At 41.2% G+C, this 12330-nt stretch overlaps 1 protein-coding gene across 1 annotated transcript in view; it reads right to left on the minus strand.

The window, feature by feature from the left end:
- Ambra1 (autophagy and beclin 1 regulator 1) overlaps nt 1-12330 on the minus strand; it is a 202829-nt gene that overhangs the window by 41060 nt on the left and 149439 nt on the right. The window contains exons 13-14 of the mRNA XM_013352584.2: nt 2366-2476; nt 1302-1336 (exon numbers count right to left, since the gene is read on the minus strand). Of these exons, the coding sequence (XP_013208038.1) occupies nt 1302-1336; nt 2366-2476 (146 nt within the window). The remainder of the gene's footprint in view (nt 1-1301; nt 1337-2365; nt 2477-12330) is intronic.

A 12330-nucleotide genomic window follows, 5' to 3' on the forward strand; every position in this document is an offset into this window, starting at 1 on the left:
AACAACAACAACAAAAAAAAAACCAAATGAGTTCTTAATAAGAAAGGGCTGGACTGGAGAGATGGCTCAGAGGTTAAGAGCATTGACTGTTCTTCCAGAGGTCCTGAGTTCAATTCCCAGCAACCACATGGTGGCTCACAACCGCCCATAATGAGATCTGGTATGTATAAATAAATAAATAAATAAATATTTTAAAAAAAAGTTTGAAAAGGGGGGGGGCAGTCTGCTTTGGCTTCTTAGTAGAGCTGAAAGATTAGTGCGCCAGCCAGCTAGCCAGGTGATGGAGTGGGGAAAGCACTTTACTCACACACATGATGACTTGTGTCCAACTCCCAGAACTCATGGTAGAAGAGAACTGATTCCTGAAAGTTGTCCTCTGACCTCTAAGCGTGTGTCACGGCATACACATACATGTGTGTGCACGCATCCAACCATCCACCCACAGAGTAATAAACCAAACAAAAATTAAACAAACAAAAGAGATTATTAGACATGTGGCTTATTGGTAATTAGAATAAAATGGATGGTTGCTACTTAGGGTTTGCTAAGAACAAAGCATGAAAAACTCACCTCACTTCCCTTGTCTGACAGGAATATTAAAACTGGCATATCATAATATGATACAGATAAAATATCTTAATTATTTAAAGGTACCTATAAACTCTTACAATACTTTACATGAGACAGAAAACAGAAGAGCTTCCAACAGTCATAGTGTGCATGCCTGCATCCCTAACACTTAAGGCTGAGGCAGGAGGACAGCCAGTTCAAAGTTAGTCTGCACTATACAGGGGTACTGTCTTTATTATTTATCTAGAAGATTATTTTACTTTTTATTTATGTATATGTGTGTATATATTTTTGAGGGGGAGGAGTTCTTGAGACAAGTTCTCTGTGTAGCCCTAGCTGTCTTGGACTTGCTCTGTAGATCAGGGTGGATTTGAACTCAAGAGATTTGCCTGCCTCTGCCTCCCAGGTTCTGGGATTGAAAGCTATGTGCCACCATGCCTAGTATGTGTACATTTTGAATGGATATATATCATGTATGTGTGGGTGTCCTCAGAGGCCAAAAGAGGGCATCAGATCTCCTGAAATTACAGGCATTTCTGAGTTTCCCCTGGTGCTTGAAACTGAACTTTATTCCTCTGGAGAATTAGCAAGTTATCTCTCCAGACCCTGAGAAGCTATCTTTAACAGGGAAAGACTTTAGATGTGAAGCCCAAGTACTAATAATTCATGTTCCCAAACTGATGCAGGCAAAAATCCAAAAACATGCCAGAAAGCTTATTACAATTTCTGACTGATTCACCATTTTTGCTGGTAATGTGAAGGAAGACTGAAAAAGGATGTTTATCAAATTAGCAGATGACCCCTTCGACTCAAAGAGGACAGATTAAAGCTCATAAAGGTGCTCCAAGGCAAGAACCAGAAGTGCAATGACAGGAAGATAATACACACTGGCCTTAATTCTCAAAAGATCCAAGCCACATACGAGCACAAAATTGCTGAATTTTGGGTTACTATCAATTATCAAGGAATGTTAAGTTATTGTACATGCAACTGTAACTTTAAAAAGCTGCAGAATATGTATCAAAAAATCACTGCATTAGCTCACATCATGAAATTTCTGATCTGTTTCACTTCACCCCATTGCTGAAGTTAAAGGAAGACGAAGAACATACAAAACCACACTAGAAAAATGGAATCTACAGAAGTTTGGTCTGAAAGACAAGACCTGTGGTAAAGGGCAGGGCACTTCCAGACTGCTGGAGGACTTCCATTTAAAAGGCAGCAGATCATACGGAGATGCAGCAGCAGAAACAGAACCAATGAGACGAAGTGCCATCAATGTTGGTGGTTTGGCGTGACAAGAACAGAGCCCTAACAGTGATGGCGCAGCAGTCACTAGAGCCATCACACAGGGGCTGACCATCAGCTCTCAGAAATGCACGAGGACTACATTAGCAGAGGAAATGTCAGCAGTGCTCAACAATGGGGTCATGGGTTTCTTTAAAAGGGTCAGAAACGTTTGTAAATCAGGTATTAACCATACCGCTCATTTGGTTCATGGAGACCTAGATTTGTTAACAAGTCTAAAATCACTATGATATTTCTCAAGGGTCACAGGTGTAGCTCATAAATCCTATATTCACTTTTCTTTCTCTTAGCTCCATCTATCTATCTTTTAGTCTCCACGAACTTCTCCACAAATTCCTCAGGGGTGATTTGCTCTGGACATTCTCTGAACTATTTTCTGAATTGCTTAACTGGTAGCTGAGGAAAGAAGCTTAGAAACATGCGTAGCCGTCAACAACTCCCTAAGAGAGGGACAATCCAGGGTGACTCCAGCTTCACACTGACTCACCATTGCTGATTTCTGGAAGGTCAAACTTGGTGAAGTCCCACCACTGGAGCCGGTAGGTAGTATTGGCAATGTTACTGGCAACAGCAGATTGTCCATCTCCAATCACTGCCCCTGATGACAAAGAAGACAAAAAGAGCACATCAGACTACACTACATTCTTTCTATGTTCCCACTGCAGAATTTAAGGGAACGCAGGAATCAGTAGAGGGAAAAAGCCTAAGAAAGCTGGAGAGGTATGGATGACAACAAGTCACCGAGAAGAGAAACTAGACACGACCTTTCACAAGAAACAATTCTATGTGGAAATGGAGCCCCATTCAAAGTCCCTCCCATTGTTACTGGAGTGTTGGATCCTGAATATCTGCACTGCTTAAGAGTATGCTCATCATCTGAAGAAGCAGATGAGTTCTCAGGCAATGTCGGCAAAGACATTTGAAAAAAAAAAAAAAACAGAAAAAGCAGATGAATTAATTTCAGTTCTGGACGTGTTGGTAGCACGCAGTGCTCTTAGGGAGAAGCAGTTCCTCCTTTGTAAATGACCTTTTTCCTAATAAGACATCTCAAAAGGAGGCTTCCTCCAGCGAAGAGGCAGTCAACACACGGTGACTGGAGGAGGCAGTAAAGAACAAATGAGGTAATATTTGTTAATCTCTTTTGAAACGCTGGCATATAACACAGCAGAAATTTATGAGCCTACCTTTGTAGCATGAGAATATTTTTATTAAGGCAATTTTTTTATAATTCCCCCTCCAAGAACTTCCTTGAATTCCAGATTCACCTGTAATAATTCAGTTTAATTTTCCCTGAGATATACACTTCAGTATGACATTTTTTCCTTGGTAACCAATTAAATAAAAAATTGATTTTTTTAAAAGAGGGTGACACTTTAATTTGCAGTTGTATTTCATTTACATGAACATGTCATTTCCTCCTCCTCCTCCTGAGGTGCATTTCACACACAACCACCCATTTGATCAGACAGAAGGAAATCTTAGGAGAACAGAAGATCCTTGCATGCAAGACAGGCTAGCTGGTATTCTCAGCTGCGGATCTTGTTAGTGCTGATTAGCCTTGGGACAGCACAGTCTTATGCCAGATGCACCAGCATCACCTAGCCTGTGCCCTCTAAGAGTGTCACTGTGAAAACATCTCTATGTGTTCCTTTTACAGAGCTACATTTATTACTCTGCTGCTTCTCATACTTCTCTACTCTTTCCTCAAATGATCAAAAGAGAAACTGCCTCTACACAACCATGAAGTATAAGAAACTTACTCCTTTTCCTTTCATCCAGGGGCTGGAGGTCACTGTACCAGAAGATATTTTTCAGCATTAGTTTATAAACAGTCCCTGTCTTTAAATTGTAAGAAAAGGTACAAATAACAGTTCATTTTCTAGATGGTAACACTTTTAGGTTATGTGGTTTCAACATGGCCAATACTGCCTTCCTGGAGAGGAAAACTGGCTTATGGGGCTAAAACTAAATAAAAAGCCTCTAGGCCAGGAAGATGGCTCAGCAGACAAAAGTGCTTATCATAAGAACCTGATGGGCTCAGTTCAATCCTCAGAACTCATTTAAAAAAAAGAAAGAAAGAAAGAAAATCTGGATATAGTAGTGTCACCTCTAATCCCAGCAGCAGGGGAGGCAGGGAGAACTGGGTGGAAGTTCCTATACACAGCATAGCAGCAGAAATAAGGAGAAAACCAAAGGACAGAAGGTTAACCTCTGACCCCCAAGCATGTGCGCTCTCCTTCTCTCCAACCACCCACACAAATAAATAATAAAAAATAAGAGCCCTCAAAACTTAGCAAAGCTGAAAAATACTATTGTAAATAAATTGACAGTCCGAAAATACTTAGTCTTGCAAAATCAAACATCATTCTGAACAGTTGTGATCTACCCCAAAGCAGGAGGTGTTATCAATGAGGCCCCTGACCTCAAACACCTGCTGATGGCTCCATCAGGTAAACCACCTGCTGCTAAGGCCAAAGGCTTGAGTTTCATCTCCTGGACCCATACAGTGAAAGAGAGAACTGACTCCCACAAATTGTTCTCTGACCTTCACATCTGAAAAAAATGTATCTTTTCAGTTAAAAAAACAAACAAACAAACAAAAAACAGATGTAAAAACTTTTCTGATTGTTGGGTCAAGAAAAGGCTTGGCTACCAGGAGTTGTGGTGCACACCTTTAATCCCAACATTTGGGAGGCAGAGGCAAGTGATCTCTGAGTTTGAGACAGCCTGGTCTACAGAGTGCATTCCAGAACAGCCAGGGCTATACAGAGAAACATTATCTCAAACTCCCAAAACCTTCCACCCAAAGATGGCCTGGATGTCTGTAGTATTTCCTTCCTTCTTCCCTTTTCCTTTCTGAAAGATTTTAGTGGGTTTTATGACTCTAGAATCCCATAAAATAGAAGAAGTCTGTAAGATTTTCTTAAAAGAACTGTGCTCAGATTTTCTTGGCCTCATTAATGATGCAAGTCATTTAAACCATTTTAGTTAGGTCTGCCATTTCCCTGGAAGGAATTACTCTTCATTTTGATATAGACTCCGTTCCACTGCACTTCCAAATTGTTCCCCAGGCTTGGACATCTATTATCACGGACATCTCTTTTAACAGCTAGTCTCAAATTGCTTTAGTTCCTTACCATTTCTTCTAACTTACTAGAAAAGCATATATCTAACCACAAATGGAAGAAAGTAAATTGGTTTTCTTCATGTATTATGAACTAAACACTAGTTTCTAAGAGAAACTGAAAAAGCAAACTATTGTAGGGGAGAGGAGTAGATCTACAACCAGGAACCCAGTTCGGGAACCCACATCCAGCTGTGTAACTGGTGACACAGTGACTTCAGAGGCGTCCTGTACAGCCCATGCTTCTGAAAACCAGCTGTGTGCTATATACAAGTGCATGGTAGTAAAGCAACTAGGGGGGGACTCTCGGCCAACAGTGCCAGAGCACTACACAGAAACAGAGCTTGGCATCAGAGAGTCAATTTTTAGTGCCATGTAAACATAGATTAGGGAGTGAAAGATGCCAGCAACAGATTAGAGTATTGTCACTAGGTTTGCTTTTGCAAGAATTGCTGGCCAACTGAGCCCGTCTCTTGGAAACATCAGGAAGAAAAAGTATTGTCCTGTTTAAAAAAATAAACCCCCAAAATCCAAGCCACCATTTAGCAGTTCTGGCTGAAGGTGCAGCAATGTGCCAGCACCAGTTAATGGACTGAGCCATGGGGTATTTACAGAGGGGGCATTTGTCCTCAGAATGCCCGAGAGACCAATCCTGAGAGACAGCTGAAAGACTTCTAAGGTGTAAAGGTTTTTGCATGTACTAAACTAGATAGACTCAGTGTTTCTTTCTTAAATATTTATTTATTTTTGGAGGCAAGGTCTCACAAACTCACAAAGATTCATGTGCCTCTGCCTCCTAAGTGCTGGGATTAAAGGTTTGCACCTTCATTCCTGGCTTTATTTTTTAAAAAATTATTTTTGCCAGGAGTGATAGTGCATGCTTTTAATCCGAGGATTTGGGATGCTGAGGCTGGCAGATTTTGGTGAGTTCAAGACCAGCTTGGAATACACAGAAAATTTCAAGACAATCAAGACTACATAGAGAGCCGGGCGGTGGTGGCGCACGCCTTTAATCCCAGCACTCAGGAGGCAGAGGCAGGCGGATCTCTGTGAGTTTGAGACCAGCCTGGTCTACAAGAGCTAGTTCCAGGACAGGCTCCAAAGCCACAGAGAAACCCTGTCTCGAAAAACCAAAAAAAAAAAAAAAAAAAAAAAAATCTGCTGCTAAAGGCAGTCAAAATGGCTGTGACATTATTCATGTCAGGTGTCAGGTCCAAAGGAAATTCCAATTCCTCAACCTCCAAAAGGCAGTCAAAATATCCAGAAGTGAGCTCAACCTGGACTATAGGAAGATCTCTGGGGGTTAGATAAAAGCCAGTATTTCTCAGAAACTACCCAAGAGTCATTTTCCTTTCCTCTGGCAGAAGGAACACATATCTACCTGTGGCACCTATCAGCATATCAAAGTGTGTGCTGGCCTCCAGGCTCCTTCAGAATCACAAATACCTGTTACACATTTCAAAGTCCATGCTAGAATCCTAGCCCTTCTCACCTCTTCCCCCTCCCTAAACTCCCTCTAGTTCACAGGCCTCCCTCTTAAAGCCCTGCTATTCTCAGCGTGTTCTCTTTATGCTCTGCTCCTGTCTCTATGATTTCTCTATTCTCTACTCCCTGCTGTCCTCCCATTCTTGCAGACAGTCTTGGCCATGTCTAGTCTGCTGGCCATGTTCAGTTTAGTTTTCTTCTCTCTCTGCTCTGGACTCTTCCATATGTGTCTGGGTGTTATTTCTCTCACATCTGCAATAAAAACCTTCCCCTTAACTATATAGGGGCCATGCCAGTTTATACAGGAGGAAATAAATAAAAGGCACAGTATAATGTAGATACTTCTTAGCAAACTCTGTTTTTCTATTTCTGCCTCAGACTGGAGCTGGCTTGAAGTAGGATCTTACAGTTTGTGCTTGGTTATTATCATGGCTTCTGAAAACACAGGTGAGTCAAATGGACCAGATTTTGACATTTCCTGCCAGTATGCACTTGTGTGACTTTTTGTAAAAATAATCATTTGAATCTGGGTTTCCTTATCTGTAAAAAAGCATGTAATGGCTTGGCATGGTAACGCATGCCTATAACTCCAACACGCATGTTACAGAAGTAACAGACCTTCTCAGTAAGAAGCCTCTCTAAGACACTTGGCAATGAAAGAAAGCTCTTATTAACTACAGCACCTGGCTGGCAGTGGCTTGAAGTCCAAAAAGAGTTAGACCCCCATTACAAGATTTCATTTATCTATATACATTTTAGGCTCATGTATTCCACAAACACCATCATCCTTAAAAATCTTTTGAGTACCACTCCCAGCTCACACATCAAGCAATTTAAACACAGACAGGAGACTGTAAGTCTGGCCACTTAGGCAGATAGGGGATCTACAGAGCAAAGACATTACATATTGCTAGAATTATTTTAATTACATCAGTGTTGTTCTTTTTTGAATAGTTACCCAGGGTCATCTTGTCTCCCCCGGCCGAAATTACGTTTTTCGTGATAAAAGCACAGGGAACTTAATGGCAGACCAGAATTTCATGATTGTTATGACCATACAATGCCCCCATGAGCTGCCCATTAGAAGTATGTCTTCTATTGTGGGAAGGGAAGGAGGCCTAATGGATGCTCAGCCCTGGTGAATAAACATTTACATCCCTAACACCCTGAACTTCACAGATCTGTTAGCATACTACTTTATCTTTGGAGTATTTTGGAGACAATTCTCCTTACCTAAATTGTACTTGTGTGACTTAATGTCCCCTGTGCCAATCTATTAACAATCCTTTATAACATCAACCCTATCCTATGAGCTTCTTCTATGACATTAGAAGGTAGAAGCAGAAGGATCATGAATTTAAGGCTAGCCTGGAAATAAAAAATAAAAGAAAAAAAGCAAGAACAAACCCTCTTAAAACCAACAACCTGATTTTTAAAATGAGCAAAGGACCTGAACAAATAAGCTGATGAAGAAGATATACAGATGGTAAATACGCACATGAAAAGAAGTTTCGGGCCAGTCATTAGAGTAGCAAATTTAAATAACAAGGAAAAATCATTCCCCAGGTACCAGTGTGGCAAGATTTTTTTTTAAAGATTTATTAATTATATATATACAGTATTCTGTCTGCATGTCTGCTGCAGGCCAGAAGAGGGCATCAGATCTCATTACAGATGGTTGTGAGCCACCATGTGGTTACTGGGAATTGAACTCAGGATCTCTGAAAGAGCAATCAGGGCTCTTAAGCTCTGAGCCATCTCTCCAGCCCTGCAGTGTGGCAAAATTTTAAGGCAGTGATAACTCCAGGTGCTGGCAAGACCTAGAGTAACATTCTCTGCTGGTGGGAATGTAAACGCACATCTACTTTAGAAGACAGTTTGACTGCTGGGAGGTGGTAGCGCACACCTTTAATCCTCAGGAGGCACGGGCAGGAGGATCTCTGTGAGTTCGAGGCCAGCCTGGTCTACAAGAGCTAGAGCCAGGACAGGCTTCAAAGCTACAGAGAGAAAAAGAAGAAAGACAGTTTAACAGTTTCCTAGGAAGCTGAACATACTCTTACCATACGATCTATGACAGGCCTAGAATGTGCAGCAGTTCCTCCATTGTATTCTAGCTGAGGCCGTTTCAGGTTTATCTAGAATTTGATCTCCTTGATAGAAGAGCCTATGGAAAATTACCCAACTCTATTCTAGGCCCCAGAGGTCAAGATTCCCTAACTTAGCTTCTGACAAATTGCCTGCTTGTGCCAACGTCCCCCTGCTGCTACTAGGTGAAACAACAGAATGTGGGCTTTTGCCTTTAAAAGCCCCATGGCCTAAATGCTCAGGGTTTAATAAAAAACACTCCCCTCCCCTATACCTGAGCACAGTCTCAGCCAGCTGGAATAAAGACTTTCAATTGACTATAAACTGTCTAAGTGGTCATTCCTGGTGGGCTACCTGTAATGGATCCAGCACTCCTGCTCTTTTGTATCTACTCCAAATAAACAGAAAACTCATTTCCACACAAAAACCTAGACATTAATGTACAACACTTCATTCACAACTGCCAGAACTTGGGCCAGCCAAGATATCCTTCACTAAGGGAGTGAATCACAGTGGGATCTACCAAGCGTTAGTGAATGCTCTAGTAAAACAAAACAAAACAAAACAAAACTCTCCCACTTCTGAGTTCAAGGTCAGACTGGTACAGAGTGAGATCCACATCAGCCTGTGCAGGGAGAAGATAGAAGATATGATCACTGACACACTGAGAAAAGACAGCAACTGTTGTGTTATTAGTGAAAGACAGCAACTGTGTATGTTATTAGTGAAAGACCTTCAAAGGCTAAAACCACATGATTCCAACTAAATCCAACTGAAAACAGAATATTCCTAATCTGAATTGCAAAACCCAGAGTGGTAGAATTACACATGTATGCTACTATGTTTAGCTTCAAACCTGAAAGTTTTCTTCCTTTTCTTTTTCTGAAATCTGTGACTTGTGGAACACAGATCTGGAGAGTTGGCTGAGCAGTTACAAGAGAAGGCTGTCCTTGCGGAGGATAAGAGTTCAGCCCCAGCACCCACAGTGGGTGGTTCATAGTCCCATAGAACTCCAGCTCAGGGAATTCAACACACACACTTAAAAAAATTCTTAAAAAATTGGAACATTGGGGCTGGAGAGATGGCTCAGCGGTTAAGAGCATTGCCTGCTCTTCCAAAGGTCCTGAGTTCAATTCCTGGCAACCACATGGTGGCTTACAGCCATCTGTAATGAGGTCTGGTGCCCTCTTCTGGCCTGTAGGAATACACGCAGAAAGAATATTATACACATAATAAATAAATAAATATTTAAAAAAAATTGGAACATTTTGAATTTTGAATATTTAGATTTAGTGATGCTCACTCAGTATCATTAACTCAGAGATATAATCCTCACAGTCACAAGAGTCACTGGACAGGCCTACAAGTCTGAGAGCCTGCATGGATCTCTGCCTCTGTTTGTCTCAGACTCAAGTCTATTGTTGCTTAGAAAGGAGAATTTGGAATCTTTTTGCCAAAACAGCTTCTTAGTCTATTTCCAAAACCTGTTCTAGGAACAGGAAAATGAAGAGTATGATTCAACAGTTCAGTAAGACTACTGAACAATAGGAATCATTAGCAAATCTATCAGAAAAGCTAATTTGGGGAGGGTAAAAAAGGGCAAGCCGCAAAGAAGGAAGCGTTTAAATTACATTTGAGTCCTGCAATATCTGCTCCACTAGAGATTGCATAATTTAGATGGCCATGTGCTGCTGCTGCTGCTGGAGAACGGAACAGGAATGGGGTCGGGATGCAGCTCAGCAGCATAACTTAGTAGCTGAGCCAAGAACAAGGCCCTAGGTCTCGTCCCCAGCAGTAAAAAGGGGGGAAATGTGGATGGGGACGCAAGCACACTACAAAATCACTCTTTCTGCCTGGCTGTTGGTAGTGCAGGAGTTTAGATTCCGCTCGCTAAAAGGTTGGTAAAGCTGAGCTAGAGAGTCCAGGGGCAGGGCCAAGTGAACAAACCCAACCAATTTTCAGAATACTTCTGAGAAAGCCATAGATTGTAGAATCTTATTTACATGAAATACCTACAACAGACAAACCTACTAAAAGGATGCCTGAATACTAACAAAATGCATATTCATGGTTGTCTGGGCTAGAAGGGAGTAGAGAAGGGAATAAAGTAGTAGAAAGGAGGAAGAGAAAAGTGGCTGGGAGCGTCTATGGGCTGTTTTGGTGGTAAAATTATGTGGAACTATGTAGGTAACAGAAATGGTTGTTTTACTCTATTAAGAACCACTGACTTACATACTTAAAATAGGTGGAGTATGTGGTAGGTGAACCATGTCTCAGTGAGGTGATTTAAAAACTAGTTGAAGAGCCAGGTATGGTGCTATACGCCTTTAATCCCAGCACTTGGGAGGCAGAGGCAGGCAAATTTCTGTGAGCTAGAAGCCAGCCTGGTCTATAGAGCTAGTTCCAGGACAGTCAGAAATACACAGAAACCCAGTCTCAGAAAAGCCAAAAAGTTAGTAAGTAAATTAATTAATTAAAAGCTAGCTGAGGGGCTGGAGAGATGGCTCAGCAGTTGAGAGCACTGGCTATTCTTCCAGAAGACTCACACGGCAGCTCACAACTGTACTCTACCTTTAGAGAATCAGACACCCTCACACAGACATGCATGCAGGCAAGATACCAACGCATATAAACTAAAAATAAATAAATCATTGTTTTTAAAAAAAAACAACAACAAAAACCTAGCTAAATTAGGCATGGTGGAGAGAACACCTTTAATCACAGCACTCGGGAAACACAGGCAGGTGGATCTCAGCAAATTCAAGGCTGGCCTAGTCTACATAGTGAGTTCCAGGTCAGCCAAAGATATGTAGGCCAAAATTTAAAAAGAAAAAAAAAATTTCAAAAACCAAAAATACTAGCTGAGGCAGGGAAAATCATGAGTTCAAGGCCATTCTGTGCTATTTGTAAAGAGCCAGGCTAGACTGTACAAGCCAGGCACTAGTAGAGTACGCCTTTAATCCCAGCACTTGGGAGGCAGAGGCAGGTGGATCTCTGTGAGTTCGAGGCCAGCCTTGTCTACAGAGTGAGTTCCAGGACAGGCTCCAAAACTACCGAGAAACCCTGTCTAGAAAAACAACAAACAAAGAAACCAAAAAGAGACAAAACAAAACAATTATCAACATAAATTTTGGGTTTTTTTTTTAAGGTAGACTTATTTTCAGTACTGTTTACATTTCTTAATAACAAACAACATTGGTAATATCTTTCCCCTTTCATTTGTATACTACCTTGATGTATTTTTCTTATTTTGAAGTAAAAAAATATATATATCCTTAAATTTATTTTATTTTTAATTTTGTGTGTGTAGGGGTTCGTGTGTGTGTGTGTGCGGTGTGTGTGTACACTTTAGAGTCAGAGACATGGAGGTCAAAGGCAGCAGACCCCCTGGAGCTGGAATTACAGGCAGTTTGAGATGCCCAGCATGAGCACTGGGAATCCATTTGGGTCCTCTATTCTGCAAGACCTTAACCACTGAGCTCTTAAGATTATTTTATATTTGTGATTATTTTACTTTTGGGGGAAGGTTCTGTTATATAGGCTAAGCTGGTTATTGGTTTTGTTTTTGTTTTCTGAGACATGATTTCTATATGTTGCCCTGGCTGTTCTGGAACTCACTCCATAGACTAGGCTGGCTACTCAGAGATCCGCCTGCCTCTGTCTCCCAAGTGCAGAAAAAAAAAAATAAGGACATCTTGAATTTTGCAGGAAATTCAATTTTTGAGTGAGGTAACCCAGACCCAGAAAACAATTATCAC

Source organism: Microtus ochrogaster (genome assembly GCF_000317375.1).
Source record: "Microtus ochrogaster isolate Prairie Vole_2 chromosome 14 unlocalized genomic scaffold, MicOch1.0 chr14_random_1, whole genome shotgun sequence".
In the NCBI taxonomy this organism is placed as follows: Eukaryota; Metazoa; Chordata; class Mammalia; order Rodentia; family Cricetidae; genus Microtus; species Microtus ochrogaster.